At 40.8% G+C, this 27,444-nt stretch overlaps 2 protein-coding genes across 3 annotated transcripts in view; both read right to left on the bottom strand.

Moving 5' to 3' along the window:
• Window positions 1-26,122, bottom strand: taf4b (TAF4B RNA polymerase II, TATA box binding protein (TBP)-associated factor). 2 transcript variants are annotated; one of them, XM_038716859.1, is made up of 16 exons: window positions 25,871-26,122; window positions 24,729-25,226; window positions 24,333-24,454; window positions 24,108-24,215; window positions 23,737-23,865; window positions 22,946-23,068; window positions 21,053-21,142; window positions 20,140-20,289; window positions 18,890-19,022; window positions 18,410-18,494; window positions 18,163-18,323; window positions 17,042-17,172; window positions 9,748-9,873; window positions 9,119-9,175; window positions 7,182-7,289; window positions 1-611 (listed from the first exon to the last, which is right to left on the bottom strand). In XM_038716859.1, the coding sequence occupies exons 2-16, from the start codon at window positions 25,216-25,218 to the stop codon at window positions 486-488; spliced, it is 2,139 nt and encodes a 712-aa protein (XP_038572787.1). In that variant the 5' UTR covers window positions 25,219-25,226; window positions 25,871-26,122; the 3' UTR covers window positions 1-485. The 2 variants fall into 2 exon arrangements, with proteins under 2 accessions (XP_038572787.1, XP_038572788.1); XM_038716860.1 differs by lacking the exons at window positions 1-611; window positions 7,182-7,289 and having other exon boundaries at window positions 9,132-9,175; window positions 9,731-9,873.
• LOC119901268 (G2/M phase-specific E3 ubiquitin-protein ligase-like) overlaps window positions 1-27,444 on the bottom strand; it is a 175,634-nt gene that overhangs the window by 77,376 nt on the left and 70,814 nt on the right. The gene's annotated exons all lie outside the window — the stretch shown is intronic.

Genomic DNA, 27,444 nt, shown 5'->3' on the forward strand with positions numbered 1-27,444 from the left:
TAAGGGTGTGAAAAATTCTACTTATTTTAATGGTCAAACAATAAACAAGCAGAATAATGAAAAACTCAACATCAAGTTGAGGCCTCTGACACTTTTTCAACACTGTTCATAGTACTTTTCGGTAAACAGCAGTGTTTCATAGAAGCACTTATCCTCTATTCTTATTATAATCCAACTCACAGGTTGATTATTTCTGCAACTGAAATTCTCTTTTCAAAAGGAACACAATCAACATCAAAACCAAAATGATTCATGAGTGCTTTCAGAGACAGCTGATCACTGATCCAGCACCATCTTTCAAACAACATGCTAAAATAAATAGATAATAAACAGAGATTTCATAGAATTGAACCAAAGCGCAAAAATCTTTGAGGTAAAAAAAAATAAAATAAAGATAAACAAAAGATTCCAAAACTTGGGATCCCGTAAACACAATCTACAGATTAATATCAGTCATTAACTGTAGGAGGAGTAATTTATGGTGGTCAGATCATCGCTTTGTACAGAGTGAGAGAGTGGCGTAGGAAGTGGTCCTGCTCCATACACATCAGCAGATCCCTCAGGATGATCCGAGTCACTCTCTGAACACCCTGTCTGGGCAGCAGAGTCACCTGAGACACACACACACAGCAAGTAAACTATATATTCAGTATAAATATGACTATTTTCAGATTCATTGTTATGTAATAAGTAAGCAATGATCTACAGTACAATTAGCTGTTTATTATCACAAAAAACACCCTGCTGACATTAACCTGCTGGTCTTATGGTGAGTGTCTGACACAAATACTGATCCAATTTGTCTTATTGTAAGACGGGAACACAAACGGGGATAAACTGGAAACATAAAATTATCAAAATTAAGAACTGCCGTTACATCAGACGTTTTGAGTGTGAAAGTTCATTCTCGACCTTGAGAACAGGAGTTTGACAGAATACTCAAGGTTCACTTACTATGTTTTTCAAGGATTTTCAACCATATCTGATGATCATCAGTGGAGTTTGCTTACAGTAGTTGTGTGCTTTCAACACTTTAAGATCTCTGCTGGTATACCATAAAGTCAGGACCCCCCCGAAAAGAAGACTGGAGTGGTGTTCGACATCGTCATCATCACATGTAACAGCTGTGGGGAGCACTGCATCAGTAAAATATCAAGGACCTGGATGAATGAACACCAGACCAAAACACACAGCACGCACTGTGAAAAGGTCAAAGACCACCGTGCGGAAGTCAGTGGACAACCGAAGAAAGATCGAGGAGGACGCACACCGGACACCAGAGAAGGCTGATTGAAAGCTCTGGCTCCAGCTACTGTAAATGGCTCCCTGATGTCCAGTGCCGTCCCTGATTGGTTTAAAACTGCTCTGCTATACCTTTCCTGAAAAATGTTGATCCCCGTTTCTAAATTGTCATTGTCATCAAGTCCTAGAAAAAAGGACTGGTTTTCCTGCACATCTGCAGGACATTATCTTATTTGAAAAATTCCATTCTGCATTTTGATCACTTCATAGAGCTGAGACTGCTCTTCTGTGTCTGTAATGACCTTTTGCTGACTGAAGATGCTCAGTTTCATCCCCCACAAACATGCACTATGGCATCCGTCAGGGTTCCATTCTATTTCCATCTATATACTCCCCCTTGGTAATATAATACAATGCAGTAGCTCATCTGCTGGATCGGACCACACAGGCCACCAAAACTCACTGAACCAAATGCATCAGTGAGTCTTGGCTGTCCATGACCTTGTCACAGGTTCAGTTTTTCCTTCCTTGGACTACTTCGGGTTACACTTGCCCATTTTTCCTGCTTCTAACACATCAACTATGTGGCAGAACGTTGTGGTGGCAGCCCTGCTGACAGTGAGTGTCCTGTTTATTTCTCTTTTTGCTTGTGATTCTGTTTTCCCCTGATGTTTTCCTGTACTCTGCCTGCCTCTCTGTGTCTCCTCCCCTGCATGTGCTCTACCCCGGTTCTCCAGTCAACCCCTGCTTGATTGTCGTTGCTCCTTACCCGGTGCCACTTCACCACTCAAGCTCTTGAGTATTCTGCGTTGTTTCTGTTTCCCTGTACTTTGTTTCCCCAGTGTCTAACCCTGTCCGCCTCCCCTCCAGGTTCACTCACCTCCGTCCTCCATTCCGTCAGCTGGGCTCGCCACCCTGCCCTCTCCCCTCGGACCTCTTCCACGGCATCCTCCCGGCTCCTCCCTGTGCCTCCTTACTTCCTCGGCCCCCAGTGCCCCCAGCTCCCTTGTCTCAGTCTCCTCGGTTCCCCGTGCACGTGTTTCCCCGGTGTCCGCCTCTCCCTCACCTCCACTCCCTCAACCCCTTTTCCCCTTCAATAAAACCTGTTCATCTTGAGTGTTGCGTTTGGGTCCACTCTGTCCCCACATCATAACACAGAGGTTCACTTGTTGCCTAATATCTTATCCACTTACAGTGGTCAGAATGTTAAGGCTGATCGGTGTATATCCCCCTATGAGCCTGGAGGCAGACTGAGATCCTCTGGTAGGGCAGTGCTAGCTATTCTGAGGTCTAGGTTAAAAACCAAAGGAGACAGGGCCCCTACACTCTAGAATAATCTGCTAGAGGAGATCGGGCTTGCAGAGTCTATTCCTGGTTTTACCTTACTTCGTAAGACACATTTTCTACAAAAAAGCTTTGAATGTGTGATGCAAATTTTATTAATTATTTGTATATCAACTTTGTTTCTTTAAAATTGATTATAAACTACTGCGTGATGTGTAATTTGTTTTTCCTTTAATTGTACATTGACTTGTTTTATATATTCTTTGTTGTACACCACTGTGTGTGATAGTAATTTTTATTTGACTTGTCTATGTCCTGGCTCAGAATGGGCCTTTAGAGGGTGACTTCACACAATAGTAAGCATGATCGGTACGCATACAATAATGGTAATGAATTACCTATGAAATTATGCATTTTCTTGTTATTTCTGACCATTTGATAAACAAAATATCAGCAACCTGGAGGAGTAGGCTAACAAGTATAAATTAGTGTATTAATAAATATTATAACATTAAATAAAAAGTATAATGTTAGTATAATATATTTACAGGTTACACTTTACACCACATTCCAAATTATTATGCAAATTGGAACTAAGGGTCATTAAATATTTAGTTTTCAAATCAAACTTATAGATGGTATTGTGTCTCTGGGATCATTGAGTCACTGAAATCAATGAAGAAGAGAGCAGCTGCTAAACTGCCATTACAAAGCGGTGCGTGTTTACAGACGGTAAGCTCCTCTTTTCTTGAGAAGCTGCAGAGCTGCAGTCTATTCATTCAACTTACGCTGTAAATTTCCAGCTAAACTGATCTCTCTCTCTCTCTCGCCTGTCATTCAGCGGCCTTGGGCAGAATTTTATGTGCATTACTGCTGCCGACAGCTACATGCACGTCGCGGCTCCCCGCGGTTCTATTTCAAGTAGCTGGCTATTTAAAAACGATATAATATTCTCTATGTGGTTCATCAATGGTGACAAATTATCCTAAGGTCTCGCGAGGTGCGGACAACTCCCCAGGGTTAGGGTTACAAATTCTGGATTTATTCACACACTTCAAAAACATTTATTGAAAGTTCTATTCTTTTTACATGTTTATTTACATGTTAAACATTGAAATGTATATTGTAATAGGCTGTATATTAACTTATTGGGAGAAAACTGGTAGTTCTATGTAAAATCAGACGTTGAGCACCCCCATATAGCCAAAATGGCATGATCCTCGTTTCTGCTACGACACTTCAATTGTGAGATTGACAGTCGAATCAGGCTCCGCCCATCGAAGCATCGAATCTTCGACTATTCGGGGTCAGCCCTAAAATGCACCATCTCATGCTGCAAAGAATACCTCTGTGTCATTGGCTGCTGTGGGCATAAAAGGAGAGAAACTCATGGTGTGGCCCCCATCCTCCCCTGACCTCAATCCTATTAAGAACCTTTGGAGCATCCTCAAGCAAAAGATCTATGAGAGTAGGGGGCAGTTTGCATCAAAACAGCAGCTCTGGGAGGCTATTCTGACATCCTGCAAAGAAATTCAAGCAGAAACTCTCCATAAACTCACAAGTTCAATGGATCCAAGAATTCTGAAGGTGATATCAAAGAAGGGGTCCCATGTTAACATGTAACTCGCCCTGTTAAGTGTTTGTTTGAAATAGCGATTGATTTAAGTAAATATGACCTCCTAATGCTACAAGTTCAACAATTCAGTTCTTTACAACCTATAAAATGTTTTGCAACTGTTGTGCATAATAACTTGGAACAATGGATTAAGAGTTTTTTTATGTTGAAAAAAATAAAACAACCATTGGGTGGTTTGTTCAATGAACTTCAAGTTATTCCCTAATGGTTGATGACTTGAAAATCATACTGACTGTCATTTGCATTGACTATTTAGGAAAATCAGTGTAAAATATTACTTGCATAATAATTTGGAACACAGTGTATTTGGATACTCTGCCTACAAATAATTTCTGTTTCACCAATAAAACTTTCTGATCTAATATTACACCACTGTGATTAGAGTTATAAGTTCAGATCATAGTATAGGCTACTATATAGCTTAAATTATTATAATTCATTAGTGTGCAAGAAAAGTACTCATGGAGGTTAGTCTTTTTTTATGCAAAGTAATAACTTAATAATAAAAACCGTTCAGACAGAATAACGAGTTCAACATTTCAAAATATTTTCATTGCCTTATTGTCAATGGGCTCAAAAGTCACTTAGAAATGAAGCACATGCCTGTTTTCTCCGTTGCTTGCATCAGCCACTATTCTGTTTTTAATGAGAGGTCTCCGGGTCGGATTCAGCCCTGTGCGCGCTCCCAAGCCTCTTTCTGACTACAGCGACAACACGGCAGCCAACGACATGCAGTCCACTAACACCATAAAACAACCAGCTCACAGCAAAACACAGGCTCCACGTAAGGATCCGAAACAACAATAAAGGTTTATGTGCTGAAGCTCATCAGACCAAACAGGTTCAGATGATGTCGAGCAAGAACAAAGTGAGGAAGAGCCATGCACTAACACTACAGTAAAGTTACTTACTGCGGTCTAACTGTCAAAGTGTGACACAATCTCATTATAATATTCAGTCCAGCTCACTACCCGTTTCATCCAATATATTTCTGTGCTGACATTGCTGAGCCTCCGGTGAAAGATACACAGATTGTAAAGATAGTTGCGGCTGGCTGCGCTGAATGAAGTAACATTACGGAGCCGGTGTTGATCTGCCTCTGAGACGGGAACGTTGAAGTAACAGAGCCTGAACACAGACATCTGTGTGAAAAGTCACAGCCTGCATGCTGGTGTTCCTGCGTTTATAAGCGGTTGTGTTTCGGGATTATGCTCGCTCAAGCGAGTGAGTTCAAGCGAGCACACGCCTGGTTGCAATCTTAAAAATGCACCGCTAGTGGCCGCTGAAAACTACATAATGCCCCTTTAAAATAAAATATTGTGGTCAGTGCAGGTATACCATAAAAAAAAACAAACAAACAACAAAACTTATCAGCCAATGCCTAGTGTGGAGTAGTGTTGTCAAAAATATTGATTTTTTTTATACATATCAATTCTGAATATTTCAGATGGTTTTAATATTAATTTTCCACAGTATCGATCCTGAAAATGTGTTTCTCATCCCCCCAACAGTGAGCTGATACACACACTGCTGCAGTGCCCACACAGCCCACTGCATTTGAATCGCATTTTTTTACCCTGCCAGAGTTTCGACAACTCCGGCCCGACTATGCTGTGATTGCCAGTCACAAGTGACGATTACTAGTCAAAGGGTACAAGCAAGTCCATATGAAAGTGACAGTACAGAGCTAACGAGCAAAGCACCCGCAGGAACGGTTGGAGACGTCTCTCCTTTCAACATCACTAAATTATTAAAAGTATTGACCAAGATGGCCCAGTTTGCGTAACAGACATTTATAATTCTCTAAACTAAGCTAATACCCCTCTGAGCATGATGGTGAGATTTCTGGGGAGTTGTTCAGTTCAATAAAAGATTCCTTCTGGCGAGGAAATTATTGAAATCTTTGTCAGTTACAAGTGAGGTGTTAAACCACCACCTACTTGAGCCGGTTGGATTTGTTTCATGTACTAGATTAAAGCTGACCGGGCCATGGTCTGAGATGGTTATAATAAGCATACGCTTATTTTAGAGTTTATGCCTGACAAAAGTGCTCGTGTTTGACAGTAGCCCAGTAGTTCCCTGCCTGAGCTCCTGTCTGAGTATGTACAATAACAAATGCTTAAGAGTGAAAAAGATCAGCTGTAAAAACACAGATGACATTCAAAAGAGCTTCCACTCCAAACACTCTTACCATCACACCTGGAGGCACAGGCTTTACCTCAGTGGGCACAGCACACACTAGTGAGGAGGTAAAGGAAGCCCTGTGGCTGTGAGAGGAATGGGAGACTGAGTGAGGCAGCAGACAGCTGGCTCCGCTGGGTACTCTGCTGCAGTTCAAAGGCAGTGGGAAGTGTGTGCACTTAACAGAGCGTCCTCATCTTTAAACCTACAGCCTGCAGGGCCACAACTTAAACACACAGAATTAAAGACTATGAGCTAAACCAACAGTCTCACACAAAGCTGTCTGTGTTAGCTGAGGAGGGGGTGGTCTTTATAGCAGGTATTTCTATCAACCAATCATTGGTGCTACACAACCATTGTCAGTTTCAGTCTTCACATAAGAACATAATGCATGTGTGTGGTGTTTTATATTTTGTTTCTTTGCTTGGTGCCAAGTAGTTTTTACTGTGGTACCTTTTCTGTCTTTATCCTTAACTTTGGAGGCACCCAGCTGGCAAGATATTGTTTTATCTTTCTTCTGTAGCTCTGCTACAGGACTCAACGTTTACATTAGCAAGCAACATGAGTCACAGTGGTTGTCACAATGCAAGAAACATCAGGAACAGGTTGACGTCAGGATGTTATAGTGGCACTATTTAAATGTTTGAAGCAATGAGAGCAACCTCAACAAATTCAAGCTCCCTATAATTTGCTTTTGTCCTCCTTTTAGAGGACACATTAAAAGCCTTCCAGTTGTTCACATGAGAGAATTGTAGCATCTCCTGGTAGGCCTTTAATGTAAAATATCTGCTGGAAGTGCTGAATTCTATGACAGAATGGAAACACCACACAGACCAACCTGGCTTTCAGTCTGCTCCAGAGGTCTCTTCTTGCGAGGCCCAATGGCAGCTAGAGCAGTGAGGTTGGCCTCTCTTTGCTGCAGCTGAGCTTGTTCAATTTGTTGTAACTGAAAAAAGAATCGAGACAAAGGATTAGTAAAAATACATGTGCACAGCTGTTCACACATTGCGGAGGGCTTGTTGATAATACCAGCGGCGGACAAAAAAATAAACAATAAATAAAACAACTTGTGGCGTGAGGTGTTGGAGGGGTGGTGGACTGCAGCCAATCACCTTCTATGCAGAGCGAATGATACGCTGCAGTCTGCCTTTGTCCCTGGCAGTGGCAGAAGCGTACCAGATAGTCATGGAGGAGGTGAGGATGGACAATGATGGTGGTGTAACATGCAAAGGTGAGAGCACCTTTGAATGATCAACAGTTTATTAAGATCCCAGAACAGGAGAACAGTGCTGTTTAATCACCGTCGCATTGTTACACCAGCCACTGTTGACGTAAAAACAGACACCTCCACCTTTCGTTTTGCTGGAGAGATCAGTGTCACAATCACGAGTTGGAAGCCTGCCAGCTGCAGCACAGAGTCCAGTATCGATCCACACTTCTATGTCTCCATAAAGCACAGAACAGAGGATGAATAAAAGTCTGTTTTTCCGGCACGTTTCCCTCTCCACCTGCATTTCAAAGTTTCGGCGTAAAAGCTTGAATGGAAAAGTGAACTCATGAGATGTTTCCCTGTCTCTGACTCTCAACTACTTGACATGATGAACTACCCAGCAAGAGGGAGTTACAGTTAATTGAATTTTAAATCAATAGCCACACAAAGTTTGTTAAAGGTGGTTCTCTGTCACCAAACTCGCATTTTATGCACTACTACCTTCCACTGAGACCTGAGAAACAGACAATTAGTCAAGTCACGTCACTTTTAAAAGCAACCCACATTGACCAAAGTACTGTCCAGACCAGAGCATGTGGCTAAAATCACAAATCAAAGAAACAGAGACATAAACATTGTCATAGTTTATTGACATAAACAGTAACCCTAACCCTCAAGCTTGTGTGTATGTGAGAGTGTGTTTGTGTGTGTAGGTCCAGACTTGGCGAAGTGCAGTGAGTGAGGGTATGGTGCAGTGGCTGAGAGTGTGTGTGGGGGTGGCAGCAACAGGCCAATATAAATGAACTGATTTTTTTTTTTGTTTTAAAGAAACCTCTGGGAGCATGATGAAAAGGAAAACAAGCCGTTAAATAGACACACACCTATCATCTTCCTCACACTTCTCCCTATTCTGCCAGCAAATAACATTACACACACTAATGCATTACTAAATGAACAATTAGCAAATTTAGAAACACAGGCATTTAACAAAGTTCCCAAACAACACTTCTTTGTAGTTTACACTGGTACACAGAACTGAAAAATATCAGGAGCCTTTCACTACCTTAGTGTGAAATAAACCGGTTATCCACAGACCAATCCAGCCTCAATCCATAATCTTTATCTCTGATTCTTCTGACTGAAGTGCCAAAAATGTCCCCATGTAGATTTTGAACAACTTCTGTCCTTGGTTAATGCACCCAACCATGTATATAACTTAATGCTCTATTTTAATAATGATAATAATAGAAACAATAATTGCTGTAGTTAATTCTATTAAATTACTTCAATAATAGGGCAACACATACCATCAGGTAACACAAATGTGTCTATTGTCAAGAGTTTGTGTGATTCAATTTACATTAATGTGCAGTAGCACTCCCTTTACTATCTTGTATTACAAGATTGTGGAAAATGCTGGACATCACTGCTCCATGCCAATACTGGATTTTTATCACTAATTGTCACACACACACACACACACACTTAACTAAAACCAGTTCTCTCTACACATCTTTTAGCCTGTTTTAGCTTGTGTATAACACAAGATTGAAACACATACACACCTCTTTGGCTCTTTGCTTGAGCTGCTGATGCAGTGGATCCTCCGTATGTGAGCGACTCTGAACACAGACAGATGATACATTTCATTTCACTTTGTTTCCATATTTTTTTCTGAAATTTGTCTTGCGTCCTATGATGTTCACTGTTTCACATATAACAAAAACACATCATTTAACCAGTTGACTTAGTCAGCAGCATTTAATCCTACACATGGCAGAAATTAAATGTCTACACACAAGTAGCCCGTCACAAGTAAAGGAAGTGAAGGGCTGGACTACAAACGAGGTGTTTTCAAGCAGTTCAGAGCAGAGCTTTCTGTGGGAGATGGGAACTCCCTTTGGGCTGGACTTTGGGCTTTTTCACTTTGCAAACCTGTTACATGCACAAAAAAAGAGATATAACTCAATAAAGGAGAGGGGAAAAGCCAAAAAGCAGAATACCACCTCTTTAATTATGACCTAAAAGGGCACTTAAATTTCTACAAATGTCTAAAGAAACTTTTAAATCTAAACTTCATATCATAAAAACAACCATAACCAAACCTTGGTTGTATATCTAATGTCTAGTTTCTAATAGAAAAAATGGTGGTTTATGTCAAACAAGAGTAGGGCTACCTTCTAGCCTAGCTTACTCTGGCCAAACGCAGAAGTCTCTCTCTCTCCTCTTTGTCTTTCCTTTTCTTCTTCAAACTCTCCACCTCCTCCAGGAAGCGAAGCTGGGAGCGTACATCACTCACTTTGGCATGCCACGGGTCCTCCTGTTGCAACACACACATACACACATCAGTAAGAATGAGGGGTGGAGCGGTTGTCATGCTTCATTATGATTGGCTTAGTGGTTTCATGCTTATTGTGATTTTATTTTTTTTTTCCATCTGTTTTTCCTGGCTTTATTACCGAAACACGTATTGCCCATTCATTTGAAAAGGATGACATGGTTTTTGGATTAAGATCAGTGGACTACGATCCACCCGGCCCAAACTACCGGACCAGGCAGCACGATGGGTGCGGTGAACGCTCAGAGGAGAGAGTCGGGAAAGGAGCCATGTTGGCCCAGCTTGGACTTCAGGCTGCTCCTAAAGGTCCAGACAAAGTGGGACTTATGTTGGCCAAGGAAACGGAAATCAGAGACATCATTACAGAGACCACCGGTCGACCAGCAGTGGGCGGCAGAGGCAGCTCCTGCTAAATCTCCAATGGGGGGATTGCTGCGAAGATATCTAAAAGGTGACAAGTTCAATGGTCTAAGTCAGCTATAAGACAAGGATTGTTCCTTAGGCTACATACTGTACAGCACTCATGGACAGCTACATCCCGAGGTTCATTATCAATGTCTACAATGACTGAACAGTCCACAGTGATCAACTTCAGATGGGTTGCTGTTTTTCAGTTCATCCTCAAAGACCTTTGGATGTAAACGAAACTACATTAGCATTAATGAAAAAAAATACTCTCACAATCATCTGATTTAGCTGTGACAAACAGTTTTATTTAGGTACAACAAATCCAGAATAACGCGCAGTGGCACTGGGGCTGATGATGTGCAATTAATAAAACTAGTACAGTATACACTGTTCTCCCATGCTCTATAGTCACACAGTAACAACAAGCTATGTGTTTCTCCCACTCTTCCTCTGTATCTACACATAAACAAGAAGGCATCTAAAGGATAACGTAAAAAGATTATATAATTATTATTATATTGGTTGAATTTTCAGCCTGAACGTACGTTTTGTTGAAACAGCTGATAGTAGGCGGACTGCTGAGTTGTTATCACGTCACAGTGGCAGAAGCGTAGCTCAGCTGCTGGGCGCATGACGTAAACACACAAGCCAAACAGATTGCATTGCAGCGCCCGCAGCTCGAAAAAAAAACTGGCTTTACATGAAAGTCTATGAGAGCAATCTGGGCCATTTTCAACCAGACTGAAACTCCATGGGACTCCATGGAACACGACTTTACAGTGATTGGACAAAAATATTCAGAGGCAGACGGTCTGTCAAAAAGTGTCACAGTGTTGTAGAAAGTGTGAGAAAAATCCCCTGCCTTTCTCGGCTTGGTGGTGTGTCGCCCGATCGCCTTAATGAACAAACCGCCCCTGCTGGGCGGGCGGTCAGTGGACCGAGCGGTCAGCGTAAGACTCCAGCAAGATGAGAGGAGGTGGACTGTGTTTTATATCGATGATGAATGGTGCTCAAACACAGTCAAAGATGGACATTAGTTTCTTGTGAATTAATATCTTGTTGCTACTGTTTACATTCTCCCAGATGCACATTCAAAAAATGCACTCTGGAATGTTCTGGGTGTATACGTGTATAAATAACTCTATATATTGTTTTATTTTATATGTTATCATGTTTTAACATACACTAAAGCCTAGTTCACACTACACAATTTTAAGCCGATGTGCTGGCAATCTGAGTAATGGTTTAAAGTAAATCAAGGAACATCTGGCTCGTGATGTAGCCAACAGAACTTTCTCCACCAAGTTAGATCCTAAAACTATCCTAAGCACTTTGAAAAATAAAACTACAGAAGTAGTATGAAAGAGGACTGTTGCTTTATTATTCTAAATAGACATTACATTGTTAGTGTACAGTTTTGGTTATAGTACTAGCTTTTATTTTATATAGTTGCAGTGTTTCCCATACGTTTTATTTCATTTTTTTTTATTTGTGGCGGCTCACCACAATATCAACGCTGACCACCACCGTATTTGATTGCAGAGCGCCATAGCGCATTCGTGCAGCACATCCTCTCGCTCATCCTTCTCTCTCTGTTTTGCTCACCCGTCCTTCTCTCTATCCCTCATGAACACAGCTGCCCAGGAGGGCTAAGTTAATGTTACAAGACACCTGGGTTTCGAGGCGAGCACGCTGTATACAGCTGGTACTCAATTTCGACTGCACATAAATGTGTTGACCATGAGCAGAAAATCTGCTGAAAAACACAGGAACTATTAAAGTCCAGGAGTTTATAACTACATTAAAATTAAATAATTTATTATTATGGTGAAAAGGAGCCACAGTCACATTTAAAGAGGTTACTTCCCCAAACAAAGACACAAAGAAGAGGGAAGACTAAATCATGACTCAGCAGGGGATGATATGAAAGTTGATCTACAGGAGAAACAGGTCTGATAGCAGCACAGAATGAGCTGCATTGACTTAAATTCTATTATAGTTCAGTTACAGATTTTGAATCATCACCTGCCACCTGAATTTTGTGTTTCTCAGTCTCGTGAACCCAATCTCGAATCTTGTCTTGTCGGTTAAGTGTCTCGTCACACCCCTAGTTTTCACTATCAGATCACATACTATTGCCAATAATATCAGGATTATTTCAAAACAATATCTGGTATTTATCCCGTTTGTTTATTTTCCTTAGTAATCCCCCTCATTTATTATTAGGTATTTAGCAATAAAAAATGCCCTCATTTAATCAGTAAGAATGTGCCTGTGTGTTTTGTTTGAAGTAGGTCAATCTATTGAAAGAATTTAATTCCATAAGAGACTGATCAAAATATGAATAAAATTTTATCTAAGTGTGTTTTAATTTCCCCATTATTAATATGGTGGTGCCCCAGACGAGTATTTATTTGTCGTGTGTAAGTAGTGTTTCTCCTACGCGTGATTAAAGGGGTTATTAGTTAAATCTCTTTTTGTACTAATTCAAAACTACATATATCAAGAATCAAGAACCCAAGTAGCATTAGGTCTTTTGTTCGGGTGGAGGAGTGAAGGATGCTTATTATTTTGGATTATTCAGTTTGCTACGTACATTGAAACAAAGGCATCCAGCCTCATAAGTAACAACCTCATAAGTAAGTAGTATGTGTAAGGAGGGGTAGGCAGGTATAGACAGAGGTTGGGACACTGCACAGGTGCTGATATGAGAGAGGCACTGAACTGAATACACATTTAAGCCACCTTTATCTCTAAAGACAGTTACTGTATCTGGCCTTGTGTGTGTTGTTCGCGCTGTCAGGAGGTGGTGTGAGAGTAGATGTCCATTCACTACTACTATTTATCATTACACTTGTGTTTCACTACTATGTTTTCAAAAAACATTTGCTGAAGCACTTCTTTTCACCCTCAAGTGTGACAGCATGATCAAAAACAAAGCCGCCTTAGACGGACACAGCCTTGTGTCAGCTGTACATGTTCCCAAAACAGCTTCACAGTGCAGAGTTAGATATTTCCAAATGGTAAGTTATTGATTTGTTACAAAGTTATATTGTGCACCGTCTCTACAGCACAGTAACAATACGGTGGACGTATTTCAGGGTTTTTCCTGGCGCAGAATGGGCCTTTTGGGGGGTGACTTTGTGCGACAGTACGAATGATGGGTGAGTAAAGGCAATGACTTAATGACCTAATGACCGAAATCTATGCATTATTTCTGACCATTTGATAAAAAAAACATATATTATATAACATTAAATAGAAAGTATAATGTTAGTATAATAATATATTTACAGGTTACACTTTATTTGGATAATCTGCCTACAGATAGTTTATTAATCACAAAATTATTGTGCAAGAAAAATGGTGCTCTGTCATTGATTTGTTTATGCAAATTAACTATGAAAAAAACTCTGCTTACAGAGTTAAACATTTCTAAAGTTTGCTGTAGTGCCTCAACCTTTTTTTAATGTCCCGCCTCCTCCAGGCTGTGATTGGTTGGTTAACGAAAAGTGACTTTGACGCGCCACTATACACACGGCTGCATGAAAGGCTCCTGATCTCCCTGCGGAGATTAGCAGGCAGGAGAGAACGGGAACAGGTGATCGTCACGTAGTGCCTAGAAAACCTGATGTGGAGAGGGAAAAGGAGCGAACCACGCTAAAGAGTAAAATGTAAATGTGACAGTAGCAGTGAATACCGATGCACTTGAAGCACAAACGGCTTTTATATTGTGTGAAATAACAGGAAGTCAGTGCCAGCTGCATGTGTAAAGTACAGCAGCTGTGGATGAGAAGACAGGTGACTACTGAAGTCAAGACGTTGTATTTAAGTTTATGTTGTGCTTGCTAAATGGCAGTTGTTTGATAAATGGCTATTAAAACACATTCAGAGAGGATTTGAAAGGTTGTTCCCCCCCACCCAATTTTGATCATTTTGGCGCTGAGGATTTTCCTTTGGCGCTCGCTAAAACCTCTTTGGTGGGGGGCAAAAACTTTTCTATGGAGGAAAAACCCTGCGTATTTGTCACTGTGTGTACTGCAGCTCAGTGTGTTTTTGAGGTTGTGCCTGACTAACAGCTGGACGAGCTATCAGGAGCAATGTTTTCTGTGGGAGATGGTAACTGCCTTTGGGGTGGATTTTGGGCTCGTTCCCTTTGCAAACCTATTACATGCACAAAAAGATTTAGAACACAAAAGTGAAAAAGACAAAAAGCAGAATGTGATTTCTTTAGCATCTGCCGCACAACTTGAATGATCACATTAAAAAACTGAATCTAAATAGAATAGTTTCAATTTGTATTGTTTAACTTGAATAATGGCATTGAAAACGTGAATCTGAATTGTATAATTTGAGTTGTAACTGAAAATATATTTAAGCCTCACTAAAAATTCAGCTCTGTATGTACTTTCACTTCTCTCAATTCGAATTCACTTATCTCATTTCAATTTCAAGCCACAAGATTCAGTTTCAAGGTCACAGACAGTTCAAGGTCCTTCAGGAAGAGCAACTGAATTCAGTTTCAAGTTTATTGGAATTCAGTTTCAAACTAATAAATTCAATTTCAAATTATTCTATTCAGTTTTTCAATGCAATTATTCAAGTTAAACAATACAAATTCAAATGTATAATTTATAATAATATTAAAATTCAGTTTTTTAATATGATGATTCAAGTTGAGCAATTTAAATTCTGATTCTACTGACACAAATATCAGCCCATCGCCGCCAGGTATACCAACACTGCACTGACTAGTACAGAGTCGTAGCCCGGTCATTGACGATCTCTGATATTAATTACACACACAGTCTGATTATGCATAGGTGTACAAACAAAATGGCAACCCACACCCGCTTGTCTGCATCATGTTATGTTATTGCTCTGGGCTACATTGTCTACTAAGGAAATGCTGGATCCTTTTCTCTTTAACACCATATGGACGTTTCTTGTTATAGCAAGATAGACTTGCTACAACAGGAAAATGTTATTTTCAGAGATCTGTTGATTGTTACTTTAAGAAGAGTTTGTTCTTAAAATTAATATTTTGCTAACTAGTGCAAAAATAATGTGGAAAATGTTACAGTGGATAACAAAGGATCCTGTAAAAATAGTGGAAGGTTTATTGAAATAACAAAGAACTGAGTAGGGTTTCTTTCGTCATGGTGGCAGAAATGACGGGCGAAAGTAATAAATATTAAATGACAAAAGTGTAGTTGATAAAAATGCATGTGAATGGAAAAATTAAGGGGTAAAATGGATGTGAAATGAAAAATAGTCAATATTCAAGTGATTTGATTAATTTAAAGTTGATTAAAACAGTAGTGATAAAATGAAAATATAACCATTTTGCATCAGTTTTATTTATAAATCATGATTCACAACCCAAAATTGGCATTCATTATTTAAAGAATGTAGCCTCAAGGAAAGTAAATAATAAAATGGAGGTGATGAAAATGCATGTGAATTGAAATATAGAGTGGTTAAATTTAAGGTGGATTGAAATATAAAGTAATAAATTGTCAACTGATGTGATAAACTTGATTTACCAGTCATCATTCACAACACCCAAATGTCATTCATCGTTTACCGCATGTAATTTGTTACTTGCCGATTAAACTGTCAATCACAAACCATGCCCCCTGACATATTGATCAAGTTTTTGGCTCTCAACTTGTCGGCCTCCGAGGACGCTGCTGGAGCTGGAGCAGCCCAGCTGACCAGAGGAATATTATGTCGTGCTTTGCTGTTAATTGTACAACAGACTGCCCAAGAAGCCACTGCTCCAGTTGTATCGGTGAGTGAAATTGTAGTATTTCATTGTAGCTACAGGCGATGCTTGGTGGACAGGAAGAACTCTGCACCCCCCTCAACACTTCCATCCCCTTACTGTAATGGTACTGGCATGTCTTTTCTCTCCCTGAACAGTCACTCGTTAGAGGAACAAATCTAACGTTAGACTGTCGATGTGGCAAGTTTAATGTAAACACTGTATAAAGTCAGCTAAATAACAAGGTTGATCATCACTTTCCAACTTCACACGCGACTTCTTTTGAGCCTTTAGCTCCCAAGTATTGTCACCCCTAAATTAACTTCTCTAATACGTTTTTACTTCTGTGTGTGACTCTCTAAAACCTGGTCAGCATACCCTCCCGTTCAGTTAGCATCAGCTTGGGATCGAAGCTTGCCGACAAGTTGAGAGCCAAAAATGACGATGAACGACAGTAGGGTGTTGTGAACGATGAATGGTAAATCACGTTTATCACATCAGTTGACAACTTATTACTTTATATTTAAATTCAGCTTAAATTTAAGCACTCTGTATTTCAATTCTCATGCATTTTCATCACCTTCATTTTATTATTTACTTTTTGTTACTTTAACCCCTGAGGCTACCTTCTTTAAATGATGAATGCCAATTTTGGGTTGTAAATGATGATTGATAAATAAAAGTAATTGTTTTGTTTTCATTCCATCACTACTGTTTTAATCAAATACACTTTAAATTAATCAAATCACTTGAATATAAGCATTTTATTTTTCAATTCACATACATTTTCATCACCTCCTTTTTTAATAAAGTAATATTTGTTATTTTCACCCCTCATGGAGGAAAAACTCTGCCAGACATGAATGACTGTTCTGACATCATTTTTCTAAGTGAGAATAGATAAATCACTTCTTCATAGGGCAATATGGAAGTAAACCACTGCCGCTGCTTTGGGTCAGGGTCAGACTGCTGTACCTTCAGGCCTGCCTTGCGGTGTTCTGCCATCACAGTAAGCTTCTCCAACAGCCCACGGAGACACTCCTGTGTAGCATGAGAAACCAGAGCCACCACCTCTGGACCGACATCAGTGACTCCCAGCGCCTGTCCTAACACAGGAAATACAAAACATAGCATCACAACAACAGTCGAACACAAAGGCACATTACAGCTAAGCTTGTCTGGTGCATTTTCTAGGAAATCAAGTAAAAAAAAATAAAAAATGGATCAAATATATTTACTGAGGGGGTGGGAGGTCCGATTTGCTCTACCTCTGAGCAGGGAGCTCTGGTAGTAACAGTGATGGAACGATGTGTGAAAAGCCACAGCCGGCATCCCAGTGTAGTTTTATATGCAATTTTTATTATCTGTCACGGCGCTGGTTCCAGGAAGCCAGATCGCTATGTGAAAGCTCACAAGGTTGCAGGATTATGCCGCAAACTTTTGCTTAGTATGAATGAGAGAATGCGGCATGTTGGCAGATCTATCTATTGCGGGATCCCTGAACGAGGTCTTTGGCTGCATTCACACAAAATCCAGCAATGTGGCTCCTTCCTGCAGGGTTGTATGGGGGTTTGGCCGTGGTTAATTGTGGTTTTGAATGTAACCGCCGTGAAACAATCATAAAATAATGTTTTATTTCTTTGATTCACTACTTTGTTCTCTCTCATCACTTTTTTCATTCACCCTCTTGCTCGCTCGACCATCACTGCTATCACTCTCTCTCACACACACAGTCCCTTCTCTAGTGTCCATCCAGTTCACACAGATGAGGGGGCCATCTCCCTGGATCCATCTTCTTATGGCATGAAGTGCACTATTACTGTGATAAATACACTTACCCATCTTCAAATGAATCCCTATTATTTTGGTATTCCTCTACATTGTCTGAACCAAATCCATCAGGCTCTGAAACTATCGGTTAGCTTCACACAAAATGCAGATGGACACATGGACCCACCAATTACTCATGGTGACAGGTAAACTAGCTCTCCTCCCCCGAGCTTGCTGTGAGAGTCGGACGAGGTTATACAGACCAGAATCTGTGGTAAATGTTAAATGTTGAGTCTAGTACGTTGGACGAGGTCCGGTGCTTGTACCTGTATGAAGGATTCGGCTGAGCACAGGGTTAGGTGAGAGGAAGGGCTGATCCTGACATGACTGAACCACAGAGCCAACCATGGTGGTCAAGATCCGTGCATTCTCCTCTTTCAGGTTGACTCCAGCCATGGAGGCTACATCATTAATGTCATCATCTTCTCTGGGAAACACACACACACACACTTGTTCAACTTGAAACCCCTCACACTTAAATTTGAGTGTAAAGAAATCAACTCTATGCATTACTTGTAAGATCCTGAACTGTTCTTGAATGTAAATGTAGTAGAACGAGGCGGATCCTGCTTGAAAGAATGTTTCATTGAAAATGTTCCTATAAAAAGAGAAAACAAACAAAGAGTAGCATTTCATTTAGCCAAGTAGGCAACGTTATCTGGATAACAACATCTACACCTGGTATTAATAAGCATAAGCAATTCTGTCTGCACTGTCATTGACTTGATGTAGTCTGGCAGATCTAATTACAATGTGTTCTTGTGTGTACATTTACATCTGTATAAATATGGTTAATGGACTGTACTTGTATAGCGTCTTTCTAGTCTTCCAACCACTCAACCAGGTGTAAATAGGATCTACAAAGTGAGTTTAACAGGGAAAAAAATGGTGCCCCCTTTTCTATATAAATTCAATCAAGAATTGGTTTTGAATCAAAAATTGATTCTGGATCAAATCGTGACCACAAGAATCCGAATTGAACTCCAAACTCACCTGCTAAGTGTTTTCCTGACTGGATCACTGTGTGTTTGGGGGAGGGTCTGCTGCTTTTAGATATGTCATTTCTGGAGTGGGCTAATGTTGTCAAACCAGGTCTCAGAGTCAATCCACGAGGCAGCTGGATAACCTGCATTTTAAGGGCAATCATACTGCATCAGCATCATCAAGCATCAGTCCCAAATGTGGCATGAACAGTACTGTGGAAAAGCTGTAGGCAAGTATGGACAAATTAATTAAGAATGCTTTCAAAAATAGACTCCATGATCCTAGATAATAGATTCCATTTATCAATTTAATTAAATTCTTTGTTCAGGGTAAACTCTAGAGTTTTCACTTAAGTCAATTCCTAAAATGGCGCCCTGCTCTCCACCTGCGACGTGTGGCACCGCTGTGGGACAGACTTGGACCACCTCTGCAGACTGCTAGGTACGGCTTGCAACGGGGGGGCTTAGACCCCACTAGTGTAATTTTATTTAATTTTTGTTTCTTTCTTTGTTTCAAACAAACCCTGAGTCTCTCTGTCTCCTCCCTCTTACAGAGCAACGCTGTTTCATTTCTTAATCGATTCAGTCCATATAAAAGCCTGTATCAGTGCCAGTGTTTCCCGTTTCTTGATTTATTTGTGCCACACTATCAACGCTGACCGCCACATATTAATTTTCGATTTCTTTACCATTTAAAATAGGTAAAATCGTATTTCATTGTAGAGCCGCGCACAGCGCAAATTCGCTCAGCCCCTCCCCTCACTCGCTCCCTCTCTCCCCCTCTCTCAAAAAACACATTAGGCCCTTAAACACGGCTTTATTTTCTAGGAGTATTGCACCAATATGCCAACTTTCTGTGCTGTATGAAAGGTATGGAGCTGGAAAGGGGTCCGATGCAATGAAAACACGATCATGGGCTGCAGGAAATCTTTTTTACTGACTTCTGACTTTCCGCGAGAAGATTTGTGAATCAATTCGGAGTTGACTGGTTTGTATCATAAACACCGCTCTACAACTTTGTCCAAACTATTGCATTCAAGTAAATTGATAAGTGTATGTGTATGTTCTTAACACAACGCTGTCAATGTCAGAGACCCATCTTCAAATAAATTATTAGCAAGCATGTATGGCGCCTAACTACTTAGAATAAAGCTGGGTTGTCCAAGTTAGCACACTGTACATAGCTGCCACTCAATATCAACAGCACCCCCCCGTCAGTCCATTGGAAACACTGAATGCGCATTAGTTAGATTTCATTACCTGCTGGTTTGTATTGCATTTTTGACCTGTGTCAGTGCTGGACTGCTTCATGGTGGAAGACAGAGTGATGGAGTTGTGGGTGGAAGTTGAAGCCTGTTGGATAAATGATTGGGGGTCTGCAGTAAGGCGACGAACCGCAGGAAGACTTTTCTGGTAACAATGAGGAGAAGACGAAAGGAAAGACGTCATGTCATCAGCCAAATTCCCTTGAGACATTTGTATAAGCTACTTTGAGTTCAAATTTATTCCATTTTGTTTATCAAAACAATGATAAGAGCTAAAACCAGTCTGTAAGGGAAAATGGTAAGCAGAGTCATAGCTAAGCAGAGTCCAAACATTACCAACTAGTCTCAGAATAGCTTTGGTGAAAGAATACAACACATGGCAAGCATTGTTAAAAGTAGGGATGTCCCGATCTCCATGTTTTTCGCCCTGACGCCCTATCAGAGACTCACTGAAATAATAGCTGTAGCCTTCTAAATTTGGCCCACCTTCTTTTTACAACCTACTTAGTCCAAATGCTGAAGGTCCAGATTCAACACCAATAGGTTGATCATCTTAAATTAATGATATAATATGAATGAAAGTTTAACATTCCTTAAAATCTGAGCTTAGTGAATCTGTGCATTTTGCCAACAGAGTCAATCACTGACGCGACCAAATATTTTCATTCTAATATTCAGTTTCATTTGCAGTGAAATGCTTGCAGTCAAGAGCCTGGCTGTTCTTAGAGAGAGCAGTACTGCAACACTGGCAGGCTGAGATGGAAAAAACACAGCAAAAGTTCTGTAAAGAACTGATCTGAATGTTGAATCCGCTTATCTTAGCCAATTGCGTGCATTTATAATCTGCTCAGACCAGGTCAGAATTTTAGACATTTTCAGACTTTCCATATTTTGTTGAATCTAGTCACCTTGAGGAAAGGCACCAAGCAGGGCTGTGGAGTCGACTTCAACTCATGATAGAGCTGTTCAGTAAACTCCTCTGCTTCTAGCTTCCCTTCCTGCAGGGAAAAAGCAAACAAATACTTGAGGAAGTAAATGTTTGGTTACCTGGAACATATTGTAAATACATACATTATTCTCATATGTATACATCCCAACCACATTTTTCAATAAATTAATCAATCAAAACTATTTATTTTGTTATTTTTTCAGCTAATTTCCCCCTCTGTGGCCTGTACCACCCAGAAAGTTTAACATGCCCAGGATATCTTTTTGTTATCTGGCCGGCTGGGGCTCAGGAGATAGGGCGGGTTGCCTGTTAATCGGAAGATCGGCAGTTCAATCCCCTGCTCCTCCAGGCTGCATGTTTAAGTGTCCTTGTGCAAGATGGTGGCTGTTCCAGTGTGTAAATGGTGAATGAGATGTAGTGTAACAGCGCTTTGAGTGGTCGCAAAGAAAAGCGCTATACAAATACAGAGCATTTATATATTTATCTGGCTTCAATAAACATAGCAATCAGGATATGTCACACAACCCTGGTTATCAACTTAGTAAGTCAACCCAGGGTTTCCCAATCCAGCCATGAGTGTGTGCACATAAAAGTATGGATGCACTGATCGACCGGCTAGGGAACTGGAATGGGACGGTTTTCAGCTTAATCAGCCATGACTGGTGACCGGCGCCGAGCAGCGGCTATACAAAACGTTACACAAGTGCCGTGCTGGACGTTGTTTTTCGTCATGCGCACAGCGGCAAAGACCGGTAAGTAACCGGCTATATTCACAGCCAATACACATGTGTTAAACATGTCGTAGGCGTGAAAGTTCAACGCGAGTGAAAATGATGCATGCTAAAATGACCAGTTTATCTGATCTGATCTTCATCTTAGTCACAATAATAGACAAACACAGTCTGCTTAAATTAATATCACACAAACAATTATGTTTTAATATTTTTATTGCACATGGTGTAAACAGTCATATTGCTGGGTGGAAAAAGTAACATGGAATTGGGGGGATTTTTTACATAATCTGGCAAAAAATTAAAACGCATTTCAAAAGGGCCGTATCCACGGTCTCGTAGCCCAATATCTGATTGTAGCATAACTGTAGCGAGCGCAATCTGAATGTAGTAACTTGTCGCTGATAAGATGGAATCAACAAACAAAGTTGAAAAGGAGATAAAAGTGAGTGTATGCGGCTGCTTCTGAGAATGTACTGCACGGGCCTGACTTGAACCGGCGACTTTGGAAAGAACATGAAAACAGTCCCACGTCTTTAGTCTACCAGCCCCCTTAGTGAAAATACTAATGCATATAATGTATATAACACTATATCTCCCCTGGATCTATCTCCCTTGTTTCTCCCTGTTCTTGTTATGTCTGAGGTGTAGTTCCCTGTGATATTTTGAGGTGTGATACATTTTCTAATGTATGTATGCAACCCTTTTGAAAAAAATATTAAAAAACAAACAAAAAAAAACAACACACAAATAGAATAAGATGGTAAGTTAAAATGAACAATATGCAACTACAAAAGAACAGTATAAGAACAGGGTTTGACAAAATAACGTTAACTTCTTTTAGGTCTACTTAAAAGCAAGCTTTTTTTTACCAAGTTAACAAATTCTGTTGACAAAAGTAGATCTGATACATGTAGTATTAGTTGTCCTCTAATATAAGAGCGACAAGCAGAGAAATAACTTGAATGCAGGTTAATAACAAAAAGTAGTAACTAACAGATTTAAGACATTGTAGTTCTTTTAAGACTTAAATTGGCACCTTGTGTTTGACAGTAGAAACACTTTTCTGCTATTCTACTAACTGAAAACAGCTCTTGTAATGGTGTCGACAGGACACTTACCAGCAGACTCCTGACCAGTCCTCTGACGTTGTCGGCCATGTTGGTAGACCTGGAGTCACTGGAGGCCAGCTTGATAAGAGTCACCAGGAAGTTCTTGCACTTCTTCACACTTTCCAGAGTCTCCTGTTGGTCAAATGTCAGGTCATCCAATCTCAACCAACCAACCAATCTTAAGGTCAGGCACACGTTTACTTTGTAATTCAAGTCACTTAATAAACCCCTGATGCATCAGTTGAGGAAAAAAGCAGGATCAAAAGTAGATCAGAAAGAAATGTGTGCACATAAAGTGTTAATATGTACACAGAAGACATGTATATTAAGTGCACCTCCACCCAAGAAATCTACAAACTTGGGACTTCACCATTTTGAACACAACAGCAAGACATCCACAACAGCTAGGCATGCTGGGTCTACCCAGCGGGTTGGAGTCGTTTATTATCTGGACAACAAATAGTGTCAAAGTGAAGACAATAATGTCAGCTCCTCCTTGTAACATCGCTGAACTGTGATGGGAGTTTGTCATTTTATTTGAGTTCATTTAGCACTCTGTATCTCATAAAACAGATTCTCTCTGTAGTACTGGAAGCAGTACCAGTACCAACACAGAAGAGGACTTGCCATCATGATAGTGGTTCGTGTGCGTTTTTTCCTGTAATGACAGCACAAAAATATCAATGTTGCCCACGGAAAGACTGATGGGATGGCCTGTCAGTTGCCTCCATATTGTCCTGCAGTTTCAGGCTGAAAATTAAGTGAGGATGCAAGTTGAAGCTGGGATTGTTTAGACTCACCGGAGTAAATGTGGTTGGCGGCTCTTTTTTGGTTTCTGTGACGACTGCCTGAATGCGAGGCTGGCTCCCCCGCTCAGACGCAGCACTGTGGGTTTGGACTACAGCTGATTTTGGAGCTACACCGATCACCTGGACAACACAACATAATCACCCCAAAACACCAGCAGATAAAACTGACAAAAACAACCACTGCTGAATGACGCAGCAGGAGCCAAAGTCAAAGCACAGTAGATATACCACCTGCTAGGATGTGTACTTAAGTCCCACTCACATGAGTCAGTTTATAGTAGAATAGTTTTCCATTCTATAGTTTAAAGTCTATGTCTATGAGCTGCTGGCAGTGACTGTAAAGTGTAAACCAGCTCTTGTACCTTTACCACAGCAGTTTTCTGGACAGGTGCTGGCTGAAAACTGGGTGGGGCTGTCATCCTGATCACTGTCACCTTCTCATTACCTTTATTTCCAGCTGCTGCAGATACCTGAATTCCAGACATGACAGCTTGTTAAGACCACAGGAGTACCAATAAGATGTCACTACATTTGCCCAATTCAGTATAAAAATAAAAAGCAGCGCGCACACACACACACACACACACCTGTGGGGCCAGTATTCTGGGCACTTGACCAGTGACGCCTCTTGGTCCCTGCTGAGCTTGTGCCAAAGCCTGCTGGGATACCAGAATCAGCTGACCTCTATCACTGCGGATCAACATCATACCTGCCAGAAATAGCGAGTCCAAAACCATTTAGTTCTGTAATAAATTGATTTGTCCTGAAAAGAGGGAGTGCTGGGTCTACAATGGTAGTTTGTGTACATTGTAGAAACAAAACAGACACAGCTTGTAGCATAGAACGATACAGTGTACTGAATACAAAAAAAAATTAATTCACTGTGTAACAGTGGCCAAATCTGTAAACATGAGTTATATAAATACAAATAATAACATCACCCATCAGGACTAGAATCTAGACCACAAACAGCGGTAGTTCACCTGGTGGAATCTGGATATTGGCTGGGACCTGTGGGGAAGCAGTCTGTGGAAGCCGAGGGGCCACTGTGACTGGCTGTGGAGCTGCTGCCCTTGGCACTGTTATCACCACGGTCCTCCCTGGGGTCGTGGCCTGGTTCATGGAGGCCAGCTGACTCAAAGCTGGTTTTGTTAACTGTGGTTGGCCGTTAGCGCTCACTCCTCCTGGGGCGGGCATCTTTGCTAACACCATGACAGAAGGAGAGGATGTTTGAAGCCCCTGAACTGTAGAGGAGGTAGCTTGGTGGCCCTGGCCAGCGATGACTTTAGGTGGAACAGACACAGAGTCGCTCTTTGAGACACCTGCAGCAGTGGGTGGGGGTTGAACGGCAGTTATGGGTCCACATTTGGCTGGGACCTGTAAAATCTTGACTTGAATTGGGGGGTCTCCATTCCTTGCTGCCCCGCAGGACTCGTGCATCTGGGCTTCAATAACCACTTGTTTTGTGGCCATGATTATTTCTAAATAAAAGCACAATGTTATATTATACATGGTTCAAGAAAATGAAAGGCAAAAGTAAGAGTTTTTATTCTCAAACTGCCAAAACGGTATGTTCTGTTCTGCTAGATTGTGCTAGAACTAGGACGGAACACCCTTAAAAAAAATATTGCATTTCTAACTTCCTAACAGTAACGTTACATAGACAGTCGTCCATAACAAGGCACGAGACTACTCGAGTTCAGCAGTCCGACGTGACATTATTCGGCAACTTAAAGTTACCGACTTACTAACCACCTGAATTGTGTACTTTACACTTCCAAATGCACTAACGTTCCTAAGTTAGCTGTTTATCACCCAACTTAATGTAAATGTTGTTTAAAGAAGACTAGCTAACATTAACGGTAACGTTAAAGGTAGTATAAAGTCATGTTAAGTTTGCTAACTTAACGTTAGCCAAGTTAACAAGCAACAATATTTGGTAACTTAAAATTATTGAAAAACTAGATTTTTTTGTTTAGCTGTTTGTTTTTATGTTTGCCTATTTGCTAACTAACGTTTGCGTTAAGAGATTCTGCTTTAGACAAGTTAGACATAAGTTAGCTTATTTAACTTATAATAACATTCAAATGCAATATGGACATTAATCAACGTTAACTTTACTTACCATTAGGGCAGCGATTCGTTTCGCGTCCCTATTTTGAAGTTTGTCAAATGGAACAAACTTTCCTAGTGAAATTGTCGTCAGATTCGTTCGCTGAAATGAATGCACCTCTGTCATGGCTCGGTTTCCACCGAGTAGACCAAGAGAAAAGGCGAAGTTACCAGCTCACCGATTGTCTTTATATGTGGCAGCGCGAGAGCAGCGTGGTGCCTGAACTCATCCCTGATCAGTGCTGCATTTGAGGCACACAGGAAAATATAATGATTGATAAGTGATTTAATTACAATATCTGTGTGTTGAAGATGTGCGGCAGAATGAATATGAACTGAAAAAGGTCACATTGTTCGATGAAATCTAGCACTAGTTTCCCGCCTCGAGATCAGGCAAATGCACCGTTTCAGGTCCAGCGCTCCACACTTCAAAAAGTCTTTGAAAAAGAGGTTATTGTGAAAAAATGTTGTGGATCAAGTTACTAAAATTCGACAATGACCTGAAGTGTTTTGTCTGACAAAATACAGTGGAACACAGTTAATTGAATACGTAATCAGGCAATTTTATATCACATTTGGCATTCTGGTTGAATTTAGCCGTGACTCACGAAAGCAGTATGTTACCATGGAGACTTACTCTGTGCAGCTAGCCTGCTCCAGGCCAGGCTAACCGACAGCCAGGTTTGGTTAATCCTGGTGCCTGGTCAGCAGTAACTCTGATCTGAAATGTGTTTTTCAGTTATTGTGATTGTGCTGCAGTTGAAACAACTAAATGTAGTTCAAAAGTGAATTATTGAATATTTCCTGCATTTAGCCTAGTCTTAATGTCTTTGACAGTATTTTTTAAATGTCAGTTTCAACAAGAAAAATTTTCAACTGCAAATCACCGAAATTATTATTATTTTAACATGGAGGGAGACGCCCCCTGGGGTAAGTTTGACCTGGCTGAAAGAATGTGAATACAAAACACATTTAATAAAGAAAGGGGGTTGGCAGGCATAGATGACATAGTGACATCAAGAATTATACCAGTTTAGCGAGTTGTGGACTTCAATAAGCAAAAGCTGATCACTTTTTGTGGGTCTACCAGGAGGTTCTATGTAGTTTAAATGATGTTGGCCCCACCAGGGTGTTGAACATGGATGAGACGGGCATTCAGAATCTTTAAAAGTTGTTGCCAGTGGTTGCCACCAAGGGGGACAAACAGGTCAGGAGTAATACCAGTGCTGGGAGGGGCTTCAATGTCACTGCAGTATGTGCCATGAATGCTGCAGGGCAGTATGCACCACACTTTTTCATATTCCCCCAGAAAAGGATTAATCCACAGCTGTTGGATGGAGCACCTGCAGGGTGAATTGGTAGGCTGTCTGATTCAGGGTACATTGATAGTCTTTATGGACTGGCTGTATCATTTTGCACACAGTGTTGGGTGCATCCCAGAGGCCACAGATCCTTATTCTTGATAGACACCACTCCCACAAGAACCTTGACACTGTTGTTACAGCAAGAGGCCAGGAAGTGATGCTTCACTCTGCCACTTCACTGCACACACAGGACGTTGCCCCTTGTTAGGACCCTTTTTAGGAG

Source organism: Micropterus salmoides, unplaced genomic scaffold (genome assembly GCF_014851395.1).
Source record: "Micropterus salmoides isolate LMB-PRFRI ecotype aquatic unplaced genomic scaffold, ASM1485139v1 Ms_hic_scaffold_13, whole genome shotgun sequence".
In the NCBI taxonomy this organism is placed as follows: Eukaryota; Metazoa; Chordata; class Actinopteri; order Centrarchiformes; family Centrarchidae; genus Micropterus; species Micropterus salmoides.